This window comes from Sceloporus occidentalis, unplaced genomic scaffold (genome assembly GCF_023333645.1).
Source record: "Sceloporus occidentalis isolate IW3139 unplaced genomic scaffold, rSceOcc1.0.p SCAF_2, whole genome shotgun sequence".
Taxonomy (NCBI): domain Eukaryota; kingdom Metazoa; phylum Chordata; class Lepidosauria; order Squamata; family Phrynosomatidae; genus Sceloporus; species Sceloporus occidentalis.
Genome location: NW_028316982.1, coordinates 193419224 through 193445458, shown reverse-complemented (window position 1 = coordinate 193445458; position 26235 = coordinate 193419224). Strand labels below are relative to the sequence as shown.

Here is a 26235-nt window from a genome sequence, read left to right as displayed (position 1 = left end):
GGAAAGCAACCTTCTCACTTGCCCAGTAGCCATGTCAGTTGCTCTGGGATATCACCCCACTGAGTGACACCCCCTCTCGGGTGTCCACCTGGTACCATCTGCTCCCCCTAGTGATGCTTCTGCAACTGTAGGCTGTCACAGAATCATAGAGTTGGAAAAAATCACAAGGGCCAAATAGTCCAACCCACTACCATGCAGGAACTTACAATCAAAGCACCCCCAACACCCAGCCTCTGTTTAAAGACAAGGAAGGAAACTCCACCCAGGGACGTAGCCAAGGGGGAGGGGGTTCTTGGGGTCCGGACCCCACCCCTTCTGTTAGATAAAATGAATGATGTGTGCTGCCGCACCATCGCACCCAAGCCCCATTATAATGGTGGCACTTAGTCCAAAATCCTGGCTACGTCCCTGCTCCACCACACTCCAAGGGAGTGTGTTCCACTGTCGAACAGCTCTTACTGTCAGGACGCTATTCCTAGTGCTGAGGTCGAATCTCTTTTCCTGTAGTGTGCATCCATTGCTCTGTGTCCTCTGGGTTTATAGCTTATAGCCAATAAGAAACTGATTGACAGAATGAAATTCTGAAATATTAACTTCCAGTAATTTTTTTAAAAATATATAGAAATTTCTAGGAAAAAGGTAGCACTTATGTTATCCAGCCAGTCTTGCCTACTGTCAAACTAGTTTCACTGTATTCCAATGAAATATTTTGAATTTTATATTTATATTTTTTCACAATCATATTTAAGTAATACACAAAATATATTTCTTACGGTTACAATCATCAACCATGTGTGTGCTGGAAGAATGACACAATCTGCTTTCCTAAGCCCGATGCCCTCCAGATATGCTGGTCTGCAGCTTCCATTACCACCAGCCAGCATATGAACTGGAGTCCAACGCGTCTGGAAATTCAGGAAGGATGCTTTTTAACAATGACAAAAAACATTTATGTTGCATACTGTAGCTTCTACGAAAGAACAGCAGAGGGAGCTTTAGCAGCAACTGCAGTGTGTATATAAAGAGAATAACATACAGTAGTTTGTATTCAACAGGCTAACTTCCACCAGCATACAAAGGGGCTTGGAGGTCTATCAGTCTGCTGCACTGCAGCACACCACAGAATGAGTTTCAAATACCACCTTTTTTTCCTCAATGGAGCTGACTGGTTGTGATTTGTTGATTATTTATTATTGAACATGATGTTTTCTGTTTCTGAAGGGAAAACAGGAATTGCAACTAGTATGTTAGCTACTTGATTCTGGATTAATCTTTAAACAAATGCACTGCATCACAACCATCATTATTCCTCAACTACATTTTCTTCCCTTCCATTAAAAAAAAATCTATTTGATAGTTTGGCAAGGAGATGCTAAACAGGTGAGGCTGAGAAAAAAAGAAATGTTATCTATATGACTGACAAGTATCCCATCTCTCAAGTCTGAAAACTAGCCTGATGACTATTTTCACTTCACATGCAGTATAACTGTCATGTTATAGAAATATCACAAATACTGGGGCACTCAGTTCCTTTACCACAGAACTGGACATTATTTAATTTCGATGCTAGTGTTTCTTCTGAATATGTCTGACCCATTTTTAATTTAAGTAAACTGCACCCACATTGCAGAAATAATCTAGTTTGAAACCACTTTAACTGCCATACCTCAGTGCTATGGAATTCTGGAGTTTATTGTTTGTTTTGGCACTAGAACTCTCTGACAGAGAAGGCTAATTGACTCACAAAATTACAATTCCCAGAATTCCATAGCATTGAGCTATGACAGTTAAACTGGTGTCAAACTGGATTGTTTCTGCAGTGTGGATGCAGCTGTAGTTGATATAATTAACACAATAGATGGGTTCAATCTTATACTGACCTGTTTCAGCACCAGTGCTCTATGAGGAGTGACTTAAGGAGCTCGGTATGTTTCTCCTGGAGAGGAGATGGTTAGCAGGTGATATGATAGCCCTATTTAAATATTTGTAGGATTGTCTCATTGAGGATGGAGCCGGCTTGTTTTCTGCTGCTCTGGAAACTAGGACATAGAGCAATGGATGCAAACTACAGGAAAAGAGATTCCACCTGAACAGTAGGAAGAACTTCCTGATAGTAAGAGCTGTTCGACAGTGGAACACGTTCCCCTGTAGAATGGTGGAATCCCTTTTTGGAATTTTTAAAACAGAGGCTGGATGGCCATCTGTTGGGAGTACTTTGATTGTGAGTTCCTACATGGCACAGGTTTGGACTGGATGGCCTTTGTGGTCTCTTCCAACTCTATGGCGGGTTACAGACCGCCGAAAAGCGGCGGTCTGGCTCCACCTCCGCTTGCAGCATCCGGGAGCCGCAGCTTTTAAACCGCGCAGCTCCCGGACGCTGCAGAGAAGGAGCATGGAAATCGCACTCCTTCTCAGGCCCTGGAAGAGACTCCGCAAGGCGCTAGTCGCGCGCTCGCGGCGTCATTTCCGGGGTGCAACATGTGGACGCAGCACGTCCGCTACATCAAAATGGCGGCGGCCGTGTGGAACGGCCACCACCATTTTGTGCATGTGGAGCGTGTACTAGGGTTAGGGGGGTGCGGAAGCACCACCCCTTCCTAACCCTAGTACGCGCTCGTTGCATACTATATGGTGGTTTGTAACCCGCCCATGATTCTATGAATTCAATAATTCTAAATGGTTAGTATGGGAAGCACCAACCAATATTCATTCTATTTGTTTTATAAGGTGTACGGCACATATCAAAAGAGCCACACCAAGGGAGAATAATGATTATTTTGCCAGTATGTAGTGATTTAAAGCACACACATCCTTTCAACAGTGGTTTCTTTGCTGTGATTTTAGCCAGAGGATCTGTTACAACAAAGATGTACTGAACAAGAATGGTAGAGACTCTGTTGGTACTAATGACAGTTAAACCAATGCAGATAACTAAAGATCAGGACTCACTACTACAGCCTTTTAAAACACCACTTTAAAGTACTGAGAAGCCTGCCTGCTGCCTTTTTTCGGGGCATGCTATGTGGCATTATGTAAACAAGTTGTTGTTGCTGTGTGCATTCAAGTCATTCCTGAATTATGGTGACCCTAAAGCAGTGGCAAATGCCCTCTGAAGAAATTTACCCAAACCCCGTAATACAGGGGTAGGCAACCTGCGGCCCGCGGGCCGGATGCGGCCCGGCGAGGCCTTGGGACCGGCCCCAGCCCGGTCCTGCCGCCGATTGCCGCCGGGGCCTTTGACCTCTCGCACGCAGGGGCAATTGTCTATAGAAGCCTCAGAAACATGCATTTATATTAACATTTTTTAAAAAATCAGCAAATTTCTTCGTGTGTCTTCCCCTTTTTTAAAAAAAGTGACCACCATTTGAAAATTTTGTCCTACATTTGTCCCGGTTTATTTATTTATTTAAACATTTAAAAAATTATTTAACTATTTATTTTTTGGCTTCGGCCCCCCAGTTGTCTGAGGGACAGCAGCCCGGCCCCCGGCTCAAAAAGGTTGCCTACCCCTGCCGTAATAGGTTCATATCAGAGGTGCCGTAAGTCAGAAACGATTGAAGGCACACAACAACAACAACAAAACAACCCTATCATGGGGCTTTCTTTGCAGAATTTATTCAAGGGAGAGTTGCCCTTGTTTTCTGAGGCTGAGAGAGTGTGACTTGCCCAAGGTCACCCAGTAGGTTTCCATGGCTGAGTGGGGTTCAAACCCTAGTATTCCAGTGTTATAGCTCAATGTCCAAAACATTACACCACAGTGGCTCTCATGCAAACAATACAAGGTCAAATGTGAATCTTGGAGCAATGCGCCCAAGTCCCAAGGATAAATAGATGAAAATTGTTTTCAGATGACATTGCATAATTTTTGGGCATCAATGCGACATTAACCCATGCAAAAGCCGCAAAATGGTGCCATCTTTAACTTCGTGAAAAGCCCAAAGTTAAAAAGCAGTGCGATTTTGTGGTTTTCTGCATTGGTTAATATTGTGTTAATGTCAAAATCGCCCAACATGTCTGAAAAAAATCCAGCTATTGTGGGATATTCCCAGGATTTAAACCCTGTTTATCCATGGGATTTGGGCACTTTACCTCCCATGTGATAAACTCCTCTGATAGTCAGATTGCAGCTGGACTTGTTTAGCTGTTAATGTGCTACAAAAGCCCTGTAAATTCCACTTCACTTAGAATGAAAAGAAAGCAGAAATTAAATGTAGGGCTGTTATCTCACAGTTGTGAGATTTGGACTGGAATAGGTCCTCTTAGAATCACAAAACAGCCTGTTAAGCAGTCCCCATCCCTGTGAAAGGTCTAACCTCCCTACAGCATGAGGGAGAAGCTCTAGAGCATTTCTGGGATGATTGTTATTTTCCACAAATTGGTCACTGTCCACTAACCAGTCCTACGTATTACATTTGAATAGACCATGCAAATAGTCTACATTTATCAGTTTTAAATGTTAAATATTTATAGAAATATACATCTCTGAAACCCCCCTCCCCCAACCCTTGCTTCACTGGCCTTTTTTATTTTAACAGTGTGGTCCGATCCCAGTTAAATAAGCAACTTTTATTTGGCTAGCCAAGGTGTCCCGTCTTTGAAAAAAAAAAAAACAAGTTCTGAGAAAATATTACCAAAGCATACATTTGAATTAGTAAATAACTGTTAGAATGAGTGGTCCAAGGAAAGTGCTATCCTGCTAAAGTGGAACAAACAGAAATGTAAAAGTAAAATATGTACCCTGAAGTTGACCACATACTTATGAATTTCATAGGGTTCTCCTAGGCAAGGAATACTCATAGGTGGTTTTGCCAGTTCCTTCATCTGAAATATATTCATTGGCTTTCTCCCATCCAAGTACTAATCAGGGCTGATCCTGCTTAGCTTCTAAGATCAGATGGGATCTGGTGCTTTCACAAACAAACAGAACTAACCCAAAAGTCATTCACCCTGGAGCACTTTTACATGAAACATTAAATGTACCTCTGACCTTTACATACATTAGACATGAAAAGCAAAAGGCATCAAATTTCAGATACAAAATAGGAAATTCAGTTGAATCTAACAATAGACAATTTGTGGAAAAGAGTGTGGGACTCTTGGCTAATGGAGAAACTCTCCTGTACAATAAGAAACTGTGATAGACACAAGTGAAAAGACACATTCTATGATGACTGGTCAAAATTTATTAAATGTATTAACAATCATTTGCTGCAACTGCAACCTCCAGCTGCTTAAGTGGACCTATGGAAAGATACATTCCCCTTACAATGATGATGCTTCAGCATTTATTTAGAATATTCTCTAGTAGTCAGTTGGCAAAACTATGGAAGTATACAGATGGGTGGCTCCATGGCGCTTTTTTTGTCCTTTGTTGGTGCCATGCCAATCCCAGTGCTGCACCGGTGCACGCCTTAAAAAGAAGCCGCCTAGAGTGGCTTCTTTTTAGGAGTGCCATAATGGCGTTCACGTGTGCTGACACCAACACTTCTGATGCATGCCGTCTGGGTGCATCGACGCTTGCATGTCATCATTGCGTGCGCCCCTGTGTGGGCGGGGCACCAGAAAGATGGCACATGGGCTCTGCTAAAAGGGCTGGGGCCCCGGGGCCCTAAAATCAGCCCCAGGACGGTGTTTTTGGCCATCTGTATTGCGCCTATGTCTTGTACCATTATTAATTGTTCTTTGTTGAAGTTTCTTCTGTGTATAGTTGATGCCATGTTAATCTACTACATTGTCTATTTTTCCCCTCATAACAAAAATTGAATAAAAAAAATAATTTAAAAAAATCAGTTGAGTCAATTTATCAAGAAGTGCCCAAATATAGGTTCTGGGATGACTTCTCTACTGACATTGTGCTGATTGTAAAAGCATAAAGGACCAAATACTCCTACATACACCTTTTACCTGCAGAAGTTAAAGAATCGCTGGAAGTCTCAGCAAATGATGTTATTGTTTTGTGTCCGGCTAATGAGATGGGTGTCCTGCAGCTAAATGTACATTGAGGAGGGTGGGTGGAAGGGGAGAGGCAGTGTAGTTCTGCAAATGGAACTATCTTGCTAGATCTCCATGATGCAGGACCACAGCCACTGTATCCACTGATTTAAGTGGGATCCAGGTTCCAACCAACTGAATGTAGATCCAGCTCATTAGCTACCAGTCCTGAAAAATAGCAAGATGACTCAACAAATTCAAGTGAGAAATCTCCCAGAGTCTGGGGTTTCCCAGCAGACAATGAACACTAATCAAGCAGACACTAATTCTCTTATGCAGACCCTCCCACCCTGATGCCTGCCATTAGCAACAGAACAATACACATGCAAATCACTTCTGCCTTCCCAGGTCACACAATATATATACCCAACTCATTTCCAGGCAAGCATTCTCTGAAGATGCCAGCCACAGATGCTGGCGAAACGTCAGGAAAAAACTCTTATAGAATATGGCCACATAGCCTGAAAAATCCACAAAGAACTATGGATGCTGGCCATGAAAGCCTTCGACTTCACAGATCATTAGAAACTTGCTATATATTTTAAAATGCTAATAAAATCTCACACACAATGAGAATGAATGCATTCTGGGAGTGGTTGGATATAGACGTGAAGGGATAGAGGTTTGGCTTCCCTTTAGTTCAATAAACGTGAAGAAAATAGATGGAACAATTAAAAACAAAATGGAGCTATGAAATAGAGAATTAAGATGAGCTTGAATGATATATAATCTTGAATGATGATTACCTTGAATGATTGGTTTTGCCTCCCAAGAAGCACCAGATAATCGCCTGAACTCCTTGGTGCAAGTCTTGAATCATAAGTAGAGAAAGGAAGACAGTGACTTTTAAAAATGGGGGAAATTGAGGCTAAAAGTAAGCTCTGGTAATCAAAGATGAAACTGGAATCTGATTATTAAAATCTCACACGTATCACAACTTTGTCAACAAGGCATTTATCTTCCAAAGAAATCCACTGTGTGATTTGTGTATGGTTTTAATCATCAGTCCCAAGTTTTTAACTCTGGTTACAGCTCCTTCTTCTTAGTCTTCATTTTCTTGACTTTCCTAACACAGATTTCTTGTTTAATCTTACAATGTAAGGCAAACCTGGAGAAACTATGGCCTGTGGTCCTCAAGCATCCCTTTTCCCCATCTCCTCTAAACATCATTGAATCCCATTTTTCTGCAAAATAAATCAGAGTAAAAAATAATCAAAAGATAGGTTTCTGATACTGAATGCCTTCAGGAGTAGCAGATTACTTTTAAAAACCTACCAAACCACCAAATGCCAGTCCTCCCTTCCAAAACACAGATATTGAATTGATCACTTCCAGATTGGGAAATCATGATTTTCAGTCAATTTCATTTTTCAGCCCATCCTACTCTATGTTATATTTCTGATCCTGATTAATTACCTCATGCTTATCTTTCTGTAAGGAAAGCAAGGCATGGCTATTTGTTTTTAAAGTAAGATGTAGCTTAACCCTGAGTACCAAGGCAGGGCACCACAACAGAAAAGGCTCTATTCTGGATCACACTTCACAATGTGATAAATGATTCAGGAACGTGCACAAGAGTTTTGAAGATGGAAACCTGGGAGGTGTGGGAAGAGTTAACCCTGCGTCCCCAAGCCATTTGGGGCTTTGGAGCTTAAAATCAGCATGTTCTTTTGAATCTAAAAATAGGACAGAAGAGTCAGAGAATATGTGACATCCAAAAGTAGCTCTGACTATTGGAGAAGTCTACTCATTAAAACACATGGGTAGAAAATCTATGATTAAATGAAGCAACTTATATAAATGTCTCACTTACAAAATGCTATTTTAAAAAAAAACACCCTACACTGATCTATTTCTACATACTGTCAGCATTCTTAAACTTCCACGGGTGCTAACAAGCAAGTGCAGGATCTCCAGCCTGGCAAACAGCCATTTTTATTTTGCCTACTGATTTGCAATTTGTGGTGTGTACACTGTCCAATGAATGGAAGCACTAGATCTGGCAACAAAAGATGCTTACAGGTGAAAGAAAGAGCAAATGAAGGTGATGAAATTTGCTAAGGCACCTGAATTTAATTCTATGTCATCAGTCCTAAAAAAACAACAATAATTTTGCCCTAATAGCCCCTGTGACTGAATAATAATAATAATAATAATAATAATAATAATAATAATAATATCTTGTATAAGATGCTTTCACTTACAACTCCCACCCTCCCCAACCATAAAGGAAAATAAGAGAATCTCCTGAGGCATAAAGAGACTAGATAGTGCTAGTCATTGCCTGGAACTAAGCTCATAAATCTAAGTACAGCTCAAATCATATTTTGAATGCAAGGTCACATATAGCTTGATATTGCCATGTCCCAAGGACAAACAGGAGAGGGAGAGAGATAGTAAGTCAAAGTACTGTAGAAGAACAGTGGAAGTAAGCAACATATTCCTCTCCTTTAAAATGCTGGGAAAGAGCAGGAAGGTAAATTCTCCTCATTAAACATTTAGCATTTGAGTCTTAGATACTGACAAGGTTAAAGCTATGTTAATCTTGTCTTCCTGCACCTCCTTCTCAGCCATCACTGCATATAAAACAAGCATTCCTTGGGGGGAAAAGATGCCACTTTCCCAGAAAATATGCTTCAGTGCACTATATATATGTATGTATGTATATAAAAAAATCTCAGTGGAGAAGAAAACATTTCTTCCATATAAAAGAGCCCTGAGCATTACTAGAAGCCAAAACAGCCAATCTTCAGTAGGAAAGCAACCACTGCTATTTGGTTTTAGATTTTTAATAATTACCATGATGCTTTAATCCCATCTGCATCTAAGTGTGAAACGTTAAGATTGTTCTAGTAATGGCAGCTTTAAAACATTGCATGATATCAGTAGGACAGTGAATCAACTCTGATTGTCAGTCTGAATTTTAAACAGAGGATGGGTTTCAGCACATTGGAGATCTCCGTCAGGCTAAACTTTAGAGTGGATTCACCACTCCAGTCACACGGGAATTAAGAGCCACCACCATATCATAAAGCAGGAGAAGAGTTCTTTTCTTCCATATCAGACATTTAAACGTCCGTACTTCTAATATTCAGGGCCGTGTGGCGAGCACGTATATACCTCACCTGTGAGCTGAACACTGTCCAAGATGTGTTTTTAAAACATTACAGAAAGGGCAAGACTGATTGATAACACAGGCATCTGTCTTTTATGGAACACATGAGTTTGTCCTCAAGTATCTGGAAACAAGATAGTACAGGGAGATGCAGAAATGGTGGTCCATGAAATCTTTGTGCAAGAGATCTCTGAAGTGAAAACTGATAGGAGATGGAATATGATTTACTGTGGGGAGCTGTTTCGGGAACTGGAGGAGTATTAAAGGGTAATGATCTGGTGATAGAGGTCACAGAAAGTAAAGAGAGGACAGGAATAAGGCTAAAGAGAGAAAGAGAATGAAACAAGAAGGGACAAAGTTCAGAACTACATGTTATAAAGACAGACATCCATTTCCTAGACTTATCTAGGAAATACAGCAGTTAGAAGGACACTGGCTGAAGAGGATCAACAGGATCAAACTTCTTTGAAAACTGAGAGGGTGTACAGACTGGCCTTTATGTCAGCCTGCATCCGAACTAGGGCTCAGGTAGGACTGAGCGTTTACACGCTCAAAGCCCTACTATCACCACCTGGCCACCATCATGGCACGCGCCATAACATCTCTCGTGCGCAGCTCCCAAATGGCGCTGTGCACAAAGGGTGTCATAACACCATGCTGGGGCACTTATGGAGCCCCTTCTACAGCGCAAATAGGAGCTGCATTTCACTGTTCCTTTTTACACCAGGTTGGGGGCATGGTGTGCGGCTGGCTACATCCCCAACCCAGCACTTTCAGGGGTGGCATAGAGCCACTCCTGTCAGACTGTTTGTTAGCCCCTGAGTTTCTAAGCAGTATTTTAAGGCATGGATCAAAGGACAAAGATTATTCCCATCTAAAGCAGTTGTTTGATTCTCAGTGTAAGTGCAATATGTTCCTTTCTACTGGATTTAGGCACTGAGATCAACAACAGAGCAAAATTATTGTGCTTCCACGTAAATCATCTGTTTCATGTTTGCCACATGGTTGAGGGAGAATTAATTCAACAACATTTCACTTCTGGCACTCGGATTACAAAGGTGTTACTTGAAAGTATGTTCCACTGAAATTGACAGTACTTACTTTCAATTACTATGCTTTTATTAAAGAGTTAATTTGCCAGTTTGAGATGTAACTTTTCCTGCAGTGTTAGTTGCTGTCCATATATTTCATACGTAACTGGATGTACACCTCAAGCAATTACTCCAGTTTACCCTCTGCTCATGTTAAAGGATCATCAATGGTCTATCTCGACTTATAAGCTCTGGCAAAAATAGAGAATTGGGACAATCTCCCAAGAAAGGAGTGAGTTACATAATAGAAACCTGTTCAACAATTACCATGTTACACTGTATTCCAAAAGGCAGATTCTAGATGTAAGCATGCCTGTTGCTCTTCAAGAGGTAAGCTGTCAATTACCATGAAAATACCTTATTAGTGCTTTATGCAATAATGAGAGTGGAATCTAATTCCACATTTTGATAAACAATTTCTAGAAATATTCACTTTCACTTTGTGAAAGGTAGCTCATAAGTAGATCAAGGAAGGAGGAGGAGAAGGAAACCTCATAGATAATTTGTCTAGTGATCTGCTTTTCCTCTTCTGCATATATATTATTGTATGTATCTACAAAGAGACATTTACAAAAGAGCCTGCTCAATTTCACTGTGCAGGACTACTGCCCTGTCAGCATAACACTAAAGCTGTATGGAAAAACAGGATGTGAAAATTGATTGTAAATGGAAAGGCGGCACACTGTGATGATACCAGATGGGTGATGCCCAGGGCACTTGACAAGGAAAGCTAGAAGAGAACAAGAAGGAAAGATGATGAAGCAAGGGGTGGGGGAGAATATAGAGCAAATATAGACACAACAGGATAAAACCAGAAAGAACTGGAAAGCAAATGCTGTAGAAAAGCAGAAGAATGTAATCATGTATGTTTAAGGATAACAGTTGCAATGACAAAATAAAAGAAAATTTGAACCAGAACATATTTGGGCAATTTTAGCAAAACAAAAAGAAACCAGTTCATTTGACAACAACTGTTTTTCACATCACCAGAAGGCTTACCTCCTCAAAAATTAGTCATAGTATCTCAGCTCTCCCTTTTTGTCATACTTACTTAGAAACTCACTAACATATAGCTGAAATATTCTCAGCCCACTGAAGCCAAACATATGGCCTGAACTAATTTAATCCAAATAAACAAGGGAATGATTCACCCAAAGATGTTTTTTAAAACAACAACAGCAGCATCAGTCTCTAATAGTGAATTAAGCAAACTATGCTCATTGCAAGTAGTGAAACTAAAAGAGTTTGACCTTGGTTGGATCATGTGCTAAGATGGCACAAAATTTAAGAGGCAGTTACCTGTGCACTATTATAAATGTGCATAATTTAAATTTGTGTATTGCTGTAATCATGTTGAAGTAACCGGGTGTCAGAAGTTTGGTGAAGGGTGACTTTTACCTGTAATTCTTAAGTTTTTATGATGCAAGCAATAACGGATGGAATACTCTAATATTCACTCATCGACCGAGTATCTTTGGTAAATCATTAATTTAATTTTAATTTCATTATTCATCATGGCCGGTTTATAAATCACAAAAATAATCCCATATACTCAAACAATTCTGACACACCTCATTCTCACCAGAGGATTATCAGCAAATAACTGATTTTCATTGTTGTTAGTATTATTTGCTTTTGAAGGATGTAGCATGATGAACATGGTGGCTTAGTGGTTAAGATGCCTATTCTGATGATCGGAAGGTCAGGGATTGGCAGTTTGATTGCTGCGTGATGGGGTGAGCTCCCATCACTAGTCTCAGCTTCTGCCAACATAGCAGTTTGAAAGTATGTAAAAGTACAAGTAAATAAATAGGTGGGCCACATGACCACTGGAGTCATCTTTGGACAATGTTGGCTCTTTGGCTTAGTAACAAGAGATGAGCACCATCCCCTAAAGTCAGTCACGACTAGCCATTCATGTCAAGGGGAAACCTTTACCTTTTTATCACAATGAAGACTCTGCGAAAGAGGCCTTGTGTCTCAGCCCTTTTACTGGCGCATCTCAAGAACAAATTATTACTTTTGCTAAAGCCTATTTATCCTCATTTTCCCAGTCATTTACCAGTAAACTTACCAGGAAATATGCAGAGTACTGAAGAATAAAAAAACGAATTCATTTAATGATATTTTATTGCATGTGGGATGATTTAACATTAAAACAAGAGCAAATGAAATAATCTGATTTCCTTGACTGAAGAGGAAATAACTAGTTATTGTTGAACTTAGAATGAGCTAATGGTTGAGAATATGAATCAGTAACACTCACAAAGTAAATCTAGCTGTATCCCACCTCCCATCATTTTTTTCCTAGTCCAAATGTTATTTGACTACACTTTTACTGATCCGGCTACAAAACCCAGTTTTGGCAAGTCACATGCTCTCAGCCTTATGAGAAGGCAATGGCAAACCTTCTCTGGCCAAGAAAACTCCACGATTGGTTTACCTTAGAGTTGCCGTACGTCGGAAGGTCTTGAAGGCATACAGCAGCAACAATCAACTTACTGACTGTATTTTTCCCTGACTGACATTTTATATTCTGCCCTCTCCCTCCATTTCCTCTTGCAAAAAACAAGAGGAAACAAAAAACATTTCCCCACATTACTTAGCTGATGGGACAAAAGCCTGGATCAGGTGGATTATTTATTTTTTAATAACTGATGTCTTTATTGAAATACTTTTTATTGTGCCTTTTTGTCCACGGCCAAATGGCTCTACAGGTCAATTTACAAATTAAACTTTACAAATATAAATTGCAACACTTAGAAAATGTAATAAAGTACAACAAATGCATAATAAAAGAATAACCAAAGCCTCCTTACAAAATTACTGTCTTAGCCAAAGGTGTAAAAAATAAATGAATAGAAGGAAGACAAATGGACATCTGGAATTCCCAGACATCAGTTCCATGACTGACAAGGACATGCCATTATCCTCTCAAATACATGTTACTCCTGCTATTAGCTCTTAGTCTAAGTAATGTTTTCATCTGTAAATATCTGGCTCTTTATGACCCTCATTTAGCTACTCTCTTATAAAACTGTTTCAATGTAGCTGAATTTCCTGAATCAGTTCTATTACAACTTTGAAAATGTTGTAGGTGTGCCTGAGTACATGAAGTGTTGGGCTGAGAGAGAGAGAGAGAGAGAGAGAGAGAGAGAGAGAGAGAGAGATTTCCATTTAAAATGTCCACCTGTCATCTAAATATAGTTGCTGGAGGTAGGAGCACAGAAATCACTTGAAAGACCAGCTGTGTATTCTCCCAAAAGACAGACCTGCCAAACTGCAAGGTTATTTGAGATTTCCAAACATTAAGAATGGGTGGAAGTTCTGATAGCATAGCAACCAGGGTACATTTCTGACACCTGCTTCTGGTAGCAATGTTAAAAGCAAAACCAGTGTTTCAAAAAAGATGTATGGTCCCACCCATGCCAAGCAAACAGGGTCAGGACTGAATAAGCATGATGGACATTGTCATGAAGTAACAGTTTTGATCAAGCTAATCATGCCTGCATGAAAAATTAGCCTGCAGGCAGTTATAGGGAGGAAGAAAGATTAGCGGGCATATCTGAAATGCTACTTTTTGAGTACATGGGAAATTGCTGTTGCAATTTTGTAGACTGGAACAGGATTCTTCTGGTTACTATGAGCCTTAAAACAATGCAACCCAAAGTGGTATTCCTTTGACCAGTACCAGATCTTGAGCCACTGGCTATATGAAGACAGGTTTTACAATGCCAGTACTCCAGAGTTTAGAAATATATTTTTGTTGGACTACAGTTCCCATAATCCTGCTGGCCACCTGGTCTGGAGATTCCAGATGTTGTAGTCCATTATTTCCACTGGCCAGAAAAATCAGTAGTAGCAGAACACATTATAAACCATCCTGGGCACAAAATGCTATTTGAAAACACTGAAATTCTGGACTATGCCAACAACTATCAGGTTAGAATGTATACGGAAGCCACTGAAATCCACAAACACTTGGACAACTTCAACAGGAAAGAAGAAACCCTTTGATCTCCTTTGGAAAAGTGGGCTATAAATAAACAGTATTATTATTATTGTTGTTGTTGTAAACAAAGTTTCACTACCAGTCCTGCAAAATAGCAAAATCAGCACTCAGCAAATGCAAATGAGAAACTACCCAGGGTCAGCGGCTTTCCCAGCACATAATGATCACCAATTAACAGGCACTAATCCTCTTTTGCATATCCTCCCATCCTGAGGCCCTGCCATCAACAACAGAACAATACACAGATTAACATGGGAATCACTCCTCCTCAGCCAGGGTCACACAGTATATATATGCCCACCCTCTTCCAGGTCAGCATTCTCTGAAGATGCCAGCCACAGATGCTGGCAAAACATCAGAAATAAACTCTTCTAGAACATGGCCACATAGCCTGAAAAACCCACAAAAAACTATACAAGCTAAATGTTTTAGTGTGATAATGCAAATCTAGTCTCCTTGTGAAATATGAAAAGTTTTGAAGAAGAATCAGCCAAATGTCTTCAGTAGCTAGGAGGTATATTTAAAATTCAGCTGTGATAAAATTATTTTCATTGTTGTTGGTCATCTAAATGCTTGCTGACATTCAGTTAATCTTATTCACAATGTATTAGGCCTCAGCAAAATATATTAATATATTCATACTGAGGATTCAGGGATGTTAATTCATTAAAAAGAAGGAAATATAATTTTGGCCTCTTATACAGATATCTTCTGAGTCAGAAACATTCTGAATCCACACTAAGTGAAGGCTCCTTTACTGTTCTTTTATCGGTTTAGGCAACACTATGATTAGACCAAATAACATCAACTGTACTATCAAGGGTTCATTCAGCTGTACATCCTCAGTGTGATATAAGCCATTATCACTGCTTGTGAAAACTATCCTTCTGCTGTTTACAAAAGCCTAATACAGTGGGCCCTTGGCTTACGCGGGGGATCCCTTCCAGACCCCGCCGCGTAAGCCAAAAACGTGTATGCTCGAGCCCCATTCACTTGAATGGGGCTTGTGCTTGCGGTGGGGGCGTGGCGGTGTGGCGGCATGGTGATGCAGCAGTGCCCCATTCATTTGAATGAGACGTGCCGCCCCTTGCACCCCACGCGCTCCCACGCAGCTCTCTGCAACTTTGAGCGTATGCTCAAACCCGCGTATGATGCGGGCGCATTGTAGTTCAATTTCTTCATAAAACTGCAAGCTATCACAATTCAGCCACTGAAAATGGCAACATTCAGAAATAATAATAATATAATAAAAATTTTATTTGTATACCGCCCTATTTTAGCTTGCTAATGGCCTTAAAAGCCACCATATTCTTTTTATACAATATTGCCAAAATCTGACCATTTCTCTCTGCCTCTACTGCTAAGATTCTGGTCCATGCCCTGGTGATCTCACCACTTGATTTCTGTAACTTCCTCCTGGCAGGGCTTCCTCTTGCTCACCTCCATCTTTTAATTTCTGTCCAGCATTCAGCTGCACACATTATTACATCTGCCCACCGCTTCGACCATATCTCTCCTTTATTATCATCCCTTCACTGGCTCCCCCTCCCTTTCTGTATTCAGTATAATTTTATGTTGTTGACTTTTAAAGCCCTGCATGGGCTGGCTCCTTCTCATTTATCAGACCTTCTTTCTCACCTTCCCACCCGTGTCCAACGTTCTGGTAGTCAAGGTCTACTTTCTCAGCCTAGGATTTTCACTGCCCTGTCTTGGCTTCGTTTCTTTTCACTTGCTGCCCCTCACTCCTGGAACCTCCTTCCTCCATGAGCATGAGTCATCACTTCTTTGACCAGTTTCAAAACTGAATTGAAGACCATCCTGTTCAGGAGAGCATTCCCAGGCATTGTGTGACTATTATTTGTTATTTGATGTTTTTAATTTGTTGCCTGCCTTATTTTATTGAACCCCTTCCTGTATTGTTATGTATTACAGTCAGTCCTCCTTATACACTGATTTTTTTATCCATGGATTCAAGCATCCACGGTTTGAAAATATTCAAAAAAGTATGAATTCCTGATAGCAAACCTTGATTTTCCATTTTATATAAGGGACACCATTTTGCTCTGCCATTGTATTTAATGGGACTCGAGCATCCATAGATTTTGTTATTCACGGGGGATCCTGGAACCAAACCCCAGTGCATAACAAGGTCCCACAGTATTTATATGTATCATTCTATTATTTCTTAGAATGTACGCCATGGGCAGCTTTACTTTTATGTAATTTATTGTTTGTATGTACAGCGCTGTGTAAATCTAAATAAAGCATAATAATAATAATAAGGTAAAATGTTTAAAAAAGTTTAAAACATTGGGCCATTCTTTAAAAACTTTCTGTTTCAAATGTCTGATTGAATAGGAAGGTCTTAGGCTGCCAGCAGAAGGCCAACAAGGGGCCATTCTGCCCTCCCTTGGAAGGGAGTTCCACAGTCTAGGGGCAGCCATAGAAAAGGCCCTCTCATGTCCCCACCAACCATACTTGTGATGGGGATTGGACTGAGAGAAGGGCCTCTCCTGATGATCTCATAACCCAGGGCCAGCTCATATATGGAGATATGGTTTGCCAAACAGCTTGGACCTGAGCCATATAGGGGTTTATAGGCCATAGTCAGCACTTTGAATTGTGCCCAGAAACAAACTGGTACCCAGTGGAGCTATTTCAACAGGACATTGTGTGGTCTCTGTAACTTGCCCCCATTAACAGCCTGGCTGCAACTCTTTAGACCAGCTTAAGGTTCCAAACATTCTTCAAAGGCAGACCCAAGTAGATCATGTTACAGTAGATTTAACCAAGGCATATACCACTGTGGCCATGTCTGATGTCTCAAGGAATGGGTGCAGTTGGCGCACAAGCTTTAAATGTGCAAAAGCACTCTGGGTCACTGCAAAACCTGGGCCTCCAGGTTCAAAGATGAGTGCAGGAGTACACCCCAAACTGTGAACCCATGTCTTCAGGGGGAGTGTAACCCCATATAACACTGGCTGTATCCCTATTCCCTGATCTGCCTTCTGACTGACCAGGAGCACCTCTGTCTTGTCTGGATTAAGTTGTCTGGATTAAGTTGAGCTAGACTGTGGAAAGCTGCAGACATGTACACATGTGCATGCTACCCTCCTCCCTAGGCTTCCCATCCAAATGTTTATCTTGAAAAGAGCAGAGCTGAAAACCAATTGGGGTGTGTGGTGGTTCTCTATTTTACTTATCTACCTATTCTCTATTTTATGCCTACCAAGATGTGTTTTTTGCTTCTTGAGGAATGAGAATGGAATACCAAGGCAGTGGGGTGGTGTGTGCGTGTGACAGAGAGAGAATGATAGAGCAAAATGAAGACAAATCCAGCCACTACTGCAGTATCTAAAGGTAAAAAAGGTAAAGGTATTCCCGTTGACAAGGTTGTCAAGTCATGTCTGACCATAGGGGCGGTGCTAATCTCTGTTACTAAGCCGAAGAGCCAGAGTTGTCAGAGAATACTCTGTGGTCATGTGGCCAGCATGACTGCACAGAACACTGTGTACCTTCCCACCTATTTATCAACTTGCATTTGCATGCTTTCGATCTGCTAGGTTGGCAGAAGCTGGGACTAGTGATGGGAGCTCATCCCATCATATGGCACCTGGGCTGTGAACTGTCAGCCAGCCAACCTTGCAATCAACAGTCAACATCTTAACCACTTGAGCCACCACATCCCAGTGGTACAGCCACTACAGTGCCTCCTAGTCTGTAAGTTCCTTGCATGAGAACAGAGTAGAAAGGCTTTCTCCCTCAAAACAAACACCACCCACATTTCCCTGTGCAGGAAATTACTGAAGTCCAGATTAAAAAAGGATAATAAATTTCAAAACACTAGTCAAAATAGATGACTTGAGGCTTTTAAATGAAGGCCTGCTATTCCAGAAGATGACAATGGATAAAAAATTTAATTTTGTTAGTAACTACATGAAAACTACTGTAGTCAGTAGAGCTTAAAATATTACCATTTCAAAGTTCCTTAATGATGTGTGCAGCACCAGCCAACCACTTTCTATAATGCTGAAGCACCTCTTATATTCCACTTATCTGAGCATCAGATTGAAAGATTAACTGTGCACCTTCCCTCAAAGATAACCCCAGCTATCCTGATTTGCATCATAAGAGAAGAGCCTAAAGAAATAAGAGTAGAGACTTTGATGCTACTGAAAGAGAGTAGTTTCAATCCAGCACTCTGAACCCTATGCCTTCAATATAGAGGCACCATTATAAATGTCACAGTTAGAGAGGTGCTAATGTATTGGTGTGGTGATACCAAGACATTTTAAAGTAAAGAACAGAGAAGATTAAGTACCACAGATCAAAAAGCATAGAGAGTGCAAAGTACTTTTCATAAGAACATGAAAGTCTGGTATGAATTATAAAAGTACATGATACCCCTCAAACAGCTCTTTCATTATTATTATTATTATTATTATTATTGTGCTGTAGATTAACACAGCACTGTACATACAGTACAAACAATAAAATGGATAAAGTAGACCTGCCCATGGCATACAATTTAAGAAATAACAGCATAATACATATAAATAATACAAAACAATACAGGAAAGGGTTCAATAAAGTAAAGCAGTATTTTAATACTTTTATATGTAAGACTGCATAGTAATATTAGTTAATAACCTACACCTTGTGAGATGGGCATGATAAAACATTTAAATTTCTATCACTCAAACCTCTACAGGTTTAATTGTCAGGAACCTGAACTGGATGTTTGATTCACCTGTGCTACAGAACCAGAAATTTTCAGATTCAGGCCTTGTGAAGGATTGCTGTACCTTGCAAAATAATGGAGCTGCATTTTTACACACAACAGAGCTGCAGTGATGAAAGAAGCTGCAATTTAAGGAGAGGGAATATGCTGTTGCACTAATGTCTTGCTGGTGGGCATCCTATATAGCTCATTGGTTGGCCACACTACTAAGAGAATGATAACTAGATAGTTTGGTCTAGCAGGTATCTTCTTAATGTTCTCTTGCATCTCTTATAGGAACTTTCCCAAGCTCTGGATCCAGAAAGCAAAGTAGTGCTTAATCTCCCATTGCCCCTGTAATAAGCATGTGTTCAACTCACACAAGAATGTAAGAATCTTACTTATTCAGACCACAGATCTATCCAGGACAAGAGTCTGCTCATCATGGCAGCCATTCAGTTGTTATGTGCCTTAAAGTCAAGTACAATTTATGACAACCTTACTATGGGATTTTATTTGCAAGATTATGCCATGGTCTTCCTCTTAGGCTGAGAGAGTGTGATGTGCTAAAGTCTGGCAGGCAACATGGACTGTATTGTTTCATATAAACTTTGGTCATTAAAACCACAATTGGCTTTTGGTACAATTTGTTTTGTGTATGTTTGAAAACTTTTTAATTGCTTTTGTATGTGTGTGTTTTAAAAATGCTTTTATCTGTTGTACATTTCCTCTGGAGGCTCTAGCAAGTGCTTGCTATGTGGGAGAGCATCCTCCATCCCACCTGAGATCAGCAGGTAAGATAAGAGGTGGCAAGGCAGGCCTTACAGCACACATAGCTTTGGCCCCTATAACCTTGCTGCCACTTTCCATCCCCACCACCAGCTTGAAAAGGCCATCTCATGCGAATAATCAGCAGCCAATAATCTGGCTTACCCTGGTTATTGTATTCTTAACAAATGTCTTTGTTAATGCATAAAGAGAACCTAGAATAGATTGAATGGTTACTAGGTGGATAATATTTTTATTTACTTGTAATTTATACAGTCTTGAGCCTCTCCTAATCCTCCACTTGTACACTTACACATACACAAAGAGACAGAGCTACCAAAGTAACACAGGTAAAATCCTTCCCTATGAGGCAAACATGGACAGAAAGGTTTAGGAAAGTCTTCTTTCCTACCCTGGTCTACCATCTCAAACAATAATTCCAATACATTCAGTGCATGTAAAAAAAAGAAAACTCAGAGGTGAGGGGATTGAAATACTGTTATTTGTACCTCCCACTGTGCCCTGTATGCTTGAGTGGTATGTCTAATATACCAGTGCTATCATGATTTTATATATGTGTATATACATATATGTGTGTGAAAATACATACATGTGTAAAATAAAGAAAACATATAATAAGCTGTGTTGATCACTCCCTATGTATGCTTCTTATACTGTAAAATCACACATCAATATGTGCCTGAGAAAATCCTACTGTCTGATTCTATATAAAGAACAAGGGGTCAATGTCCATATAATGTAACCATATTGTCAAAACCAGAACTCAGGAAAGTTTTGGGACTATAACTCTTAAAATCCCCCAGTCCACACTTCCATTGAGTTTAGATTTGCACTAGAAACTATAGCTTGCTCCCTTAGCCACTACTCCGAACCCTGTCCCTTATCAGCTAAAGGACAAAATGACTATACATATGACCCCAAAGATGTACACTGTCAATCATTCACCTACTGTTTAATCCCTTGGCTTGAAGTTCTCAAATACAAAATGCTGCAGTCATCAAAATATATTACTCTGCAAACAGTACAAGAACATAAAGTAGTCACAGATGTTAACATGCTATCTTAATGCTATTATGGATTAGAATTTCTAAGCAGAAGCAATTCTCCAAGTACAATTCCCTGGTGTGAATGTAATTATATTGGCATCATTTTTTTGCTTCCGCACCCCCCTAGCCCTAGTACGGACTGAGTCCGTACAAAATGGCGGCGCCCCTTCCACATGGGGGGCCGCCATGACGACGTCACGACTGCACTGCCTCTATACGGGACGATGCGGACGTGACGCCGTTGCTCTGCACGAGGGCGCTTAATGCGCCCTTTGCGCGGAGCAGGAAGGAGCTCCGTTTCTGAGTTCCTTCCTGGTTTGCGTCGCTGGGCGCAGCCTTCAGACGGCTGCGCCCAGCAACGCAAGGGAGAAAGGGGCCAAGTAGCCCCTTTCTCCTCCTCCCCGCCGCTGCGGGGTGTCCTTGGGGCTTGAAGCCCCAAGGACACCCCTTTCCAGGCTGCGGGGAAGCGGCCTTTTGCCGCTTCCCCGTGGCCCGGAAAGTGGCAGATCGGGGCCTCAGCGGCTGCCGTTCTGGCCTCTAAGGCCCCGATACACCGGGGAAAGGCGCGCCTACAGGCCGCCCCAAAGGGGCCGTCTGTAACGCGCCATAGAATCATAGAATAGTAGAGTTGGAAGAGACCACAAGGCCATCCAGTCCAACCCCCTGTCATGCAGGTAATCTCAATCAAAGCATCCCTGACAGATGGTCATCCAGCCTCTGCTTAAAGACCTCCAAAGAAAAAGACTCCACCACACTCCATGGGAGTGTGTTTCACTGTCAAACAGCCCTTACTGTCAGGAAGTTCCTCCTAATGTTGAGGTGGAATCTCTTTTCCTGTAGCTTGCCTCCATTGTTCCGGGTCCTGTTCTCTGGAGCAGCAGAAAACAAGCTTGCTCCCTCCTCAATATGACATCCCTTCAAATATTTAAACAGGGCTATCATATCATCTCTTAACCTTCTTTTCTCCAGGCTAAACATCCCCAGCTCCCTAAGTCATTCCTCATAGGACATGGTTTCCAGACCCTTCACCATTTTAGTCTCCCTCCTTGGACACGCTCCAGTTTCTCAATGTCCCTTTTGAACTGTGGTGTCCAGAACTGGACACAATATTCCAGGTGGGGCCTGACCAAAGCAGAATACAGTGGTACTATTACTTCTCTTGATCTAGACACTATACTTTTATTGATGCAGCCTAAAATTGCATTGGCCTTTTTAGCTGTGACAAGATAGAAAATGTTACTAGAAATTAGCATTCCAAATATATTTCTCAACTAATTTTATACTCATCTCTAAATTCAACATATTAACTACATATACTCATACCTACATTCACAATCTTGCCAAACCATTATCAGAGTTTCTTCCTCAACCTTATCAGGCTGGATCAATTTCATCTGAAAATTTTCATTTTTAACATTTAACACTTGAATGTCCTCCCACTAGTTTCTACAGCAATGGATTATTTGTATAATAAAGTCAAAGATGAAGAAACAGTCTCCCAGTTTCTGGCTTTTGTTGATGTTGAATAAACATACACATGTAACCCTATGATTAATTTTCTAGAGATCTGAAAATTATTCTTGTAAGTTCCAAAGTTCTTGCAACCAAAAACAAAATTTCAATTTGGACTTATCCCATAATATGCTAACTAAGCATGTATACCTAGTACAAGTTTATCATTCATTTATCTTCTCTAGATTAAGATGACCTTAGAACCACTATATCCTGCCTTGGTCAGGCCTCACCTAGAATACTGTGTCCAGTTCTGGGAACCACGATTCAAAAAGGATGTTGAGAAACTGGAGCATGTCCAAAGGAGGATGACCAAAATGGTGAAGGGTCTGGAAACCATTCCTTATGAGAACAGAATTAGAGAGCTGGGTATGTTTAGCAAGGAGAAGAGAAGGTTAAGAGGTGATATGATAGCATTGTTTAAATATTTGAAGGGATGTCATATTGAGGATGGAGCAAGCTTGTTTTCTGCTGATCCAGAGAACAGGATCCGGAACAATGGATGGAAGCTACAGGAAAAGAGATTCCACCTCAACAGTAGGAGGAACTTCCTGATAGTGAAAGCTGTTTGACAATGTTAAGTTAACAGTGTAGCAGAGTCTCCTTCTTTGGAGGTCTTTAGACAGAGGCTGGATGGCCATCTGTCGGGGATGCTTTGATTGTGATTTCCTGCATGGCAGAGGGTTGGAGTGGTTGGCCCTTGTGGTCTCTTCCAACTCTACGATTCTATGATTCTAGGTCTTTAGACAGAGGCTGAATGGCCATATGTCAGGGGTGCTTTAATTGTGAGTTCCTCCATATCAGAGTTGGACTGGATGGCCCTTGTGGTCTCTTCCAACTCTGTGATTATGTGTTTCTGTACATATTGGTTAAATAAATCCCCAACTTATAAGATATGTTGATTCTTTTAAAAAATCACTTTGATTTTTTTCAACAACAGATTAATCATTGATTGTGTGACATAAGAGGGCAACTATACCATTTGACCCCAATTCCAGCCTCTTGTCCCTTGCTCCTTCAGCTGGTGGTTTCCCATGTGAGTGGGAGAGAGATTAATCCACTGTTAGTGTGTTTGTGTGTGTATGTGGGGGGGGGGGGTCCTATGCAAGATTCTGAGCCCTATCCTTAAAAAAGATTCAGAACCTTCAAGATTCAAAAAACCTGGAGAATTCACTAAGCCTAAATACCCATCTGATCTTGGAAGCTAAGCAGGTTAGTACTTGGATGGGAGACTGCCAAAGAAGACCAGGTCCTGTGGGTTATATTTCAGAGAAAAGAACTGGCAAAACCACTTCTGAGTATTCCTTGCCTTGGAAAACCATATGAAATTCACCGGGTTGCTGTAAATCAACAGGTGACTTGAAAGCACAGACACTCACATACAGGAGGATTTACTGTCTTGCCAAGATCAGAGCCACCAGCTGCCACTGTGCATGCTTTTTCAAATCCTTGATGGTTGTCTCAAAAGGAAAACAGCTGCTGCTTCCTTGTATGCAAAATAAGGGGACAGAAGCAAAACTTAGGGAAGTGTTTTTAAGCTTGAACACACCAAACTACCTACTTGCAAACTTCTTAATGAAATAGATTATTCCAGTTTAACTGCCATGGTTCAGTCCATGGAATCCTGGGATCTGGGGTTAGGGAGGATGGATGGGAACGAGGGTAGAAGAGAAAAATGTGAGCAGCTGAAGGAAGCAAAATAATAATGATAAGTTTTCAAAGGAATCTTGTAGTACCTTTGAGATGAAATGAAAGAAAAAAGCTGGTAGCATGAACTTTGGTAGGCTTGAGTCTACTTTATTGGATGCATGAAGTGGACTGGAATTATACTTTGTCTCTGGACTTTGGACTCCACTTCATGTATTTGAGGAAGTAGGCTTAAGTCTACCAAAGCTCTGGACCCTCCACTCCTATGCATCTGAGGAGGTAGGCTCAAGTCCTAGAAACTTCTGGAGTTTCCATTCCACTTCATCATCTGAGAAAGTGGCTCAAGTCTACCAAAGCTCTGGACTCTCAATTCCAGTTCATGCATCTGAGGAAGAAGGATTAAGTCTTCCAAAGCTCTGGACTCTCCATTTATGCATCTGAGGAAGTAAGCTCAACTCTACCAATGCTCTGGACTTTCCCCTCCATCTCATGCATTCGAGGAAGTAGGCTCAAGTCAAAGAAAGCTCTGGACTCTCCACCACTGCCATCCCACACTGGATGTCACCCAGTGCAGGGTGTGGGGCTTCAGGGTGGCGCACACTCTCCCCTGTGTGTGATGGGGAAAGAGTGGGATGGTAGACAGAGGGAGCATGCATGGGCATGTTATACAGGGCAGCATGGAGATGGCATGTGAGGGGATGCCACACAGGGGAAGATGGGGATGGTGCACAGGGGAAGCAAGGGGATGATGCATGTGGGAAGCATGTAAGGGATGGCATGTGTGGGCAGTATGTGGGGGAAGCAGGGGGCAGAGTGCAGGGATTGCAGATGGGGGCACTGCATGGGGGGAAGCAAGGGGACGGTGTTCAGAGAAGTGTGGGGATGGTGCATGGGGGTAGCATGCCCAGGAGAGTTCTGGGCTGTCACCTGGTGTGGGCCACACCACTGCAGCCCCAGTGCACTCTCTCCCCTTCATGCATCTCAGAAAGTAGGCTCACGTCTACCAAAGCTCTGGACTCTCCACTGGCAAAGCACATGCTACCAGCTTTGTTCTCTTAGCCTCCAAGGTGCGACAAGACCCTTCTGCTGACTGATTTTCCAGACTGACACAGCTATGTCTCTGGACGATGAAGAGGATGATGATGCTGGGTGAGGGAGGAGTGGGCGTGGGATGGATGGCGGTGTCTCCCACCTGGAGTCCCAGCTTCTGCTTGAGGAGGAGGGCGGCGCAGAGGTAGCCGGCTCTCCCGGCGAAGAGCTCGTCGGATCCTCCCTGGAGGCAGGCGTCGGGGGCGCAGGGGGCGCAGAGGCGTCGGAGGCGGTCGAGGGCGCGGCGGCACTGGTCTCGGAGGCCCAGGGCGTGGTAGACCAGGGCGGCCGCCGTGTAGAGGCCAGCCCCGCCCAGGAGGAAAGCCGCCCGGGTGGCCCTGGCCTCCTCCTGCTCGGCCTCCTGCTGGCCCTCTTGCTCCTGGCGCCGGAGGGAGGCCTCCACCAGCCTCTTGGCCGCCCCCAGGTAGGCCTCCCTCTCGGGGGCGAAGAGCGGGCACTGGGCCACGTGGAAGAGCATGTAGGCCACCCCCGCAGGGCCCCCGTACAGGCCCCCCTCCTCGCCCAGGGAAGGGGGCGCCCCCTGCTGCTCCGGCTCCGGCTCCTCTAAGCCGGGCACCTCCCGGAGGATGCGGGCGATGGTGGCCTGGACCAAGGGCGCCACCGCCTCCTGGCCCTGTCCGGCCAAGAGGCTGCCCTTGTAGTCGGCGAAGCGGTTGGGGAAGCAGCGCTGGCTCTCCATCGCCAGGGCTCCTCAGGGAAGGGAAGGCAAGGAGCCCTGGGTCCCCGGGCGCCTGGCGGGAGAGGAGGAGGAAGAGGAGGAGGAGGAGGAGAGGCTCTTCTTGGCTCCTAGTCCCGCTTGGCCTCTGCCCCGAAGGAAGGAGAGAGGCAGCAGCAGGAGAAGGGGGCTCCTTGCCTCCTTCGCCCTCTCTCTCAGGCGCGGAGCAGAGCAGGGCCAGGAGCTCGCGGGGCCCGCTGGGGTCTGGCGCCTTCTTCCCTTGGCATCGCCTGGGCTCCTCCTCCGCTGGAAGGGCTGCCAGGAGAAGGAAGGAAGGAGCCCCGAGGCAAGACTCCTTCCTCCTCTTCCTCCTTCTGGGGAGAGGGAGCAGCAGCTGTCACGCCGGCAGCCCCAGCAGCAGGAGGAGGAGAAGGAAGGGCGGCCCCTCTTCTTCTGTTCCTCCTCGGGAGCAGCAGGGACTCAGCCCACGCCCCCTTCCCCAGCCGCCGCCTTCTTTTCCAGGAGGGCTCCGGCGCAGGGGCTTAGC

General features: G+C 42.6%; 1 protein-coding gene across 1 annotated transcript in view; it reads right to left on the bottom strand.

The window, feature by feature from the left end:
- LOC149319491 (lanC-like protein 3) overlaps window positions 1-25791 on the bottom strand; it is a 39046-nt gene extending 13255 nt beyond the window's left edge. Inside the window, exon 1 of the mRNA XM_089511823.1 lies at window positions 25116-25791. Coding sequence (XP_089367949.1) covers window positions 25116-25712 — 597 coding nt within the window. The 5' untranslated portion in view covers window positions 25713-25791. The remainder of the gene's footprint in view (window positions 1-25115) is intronic.
- Window positions 25792-26235: the final 444 nt, after the last annotated feature.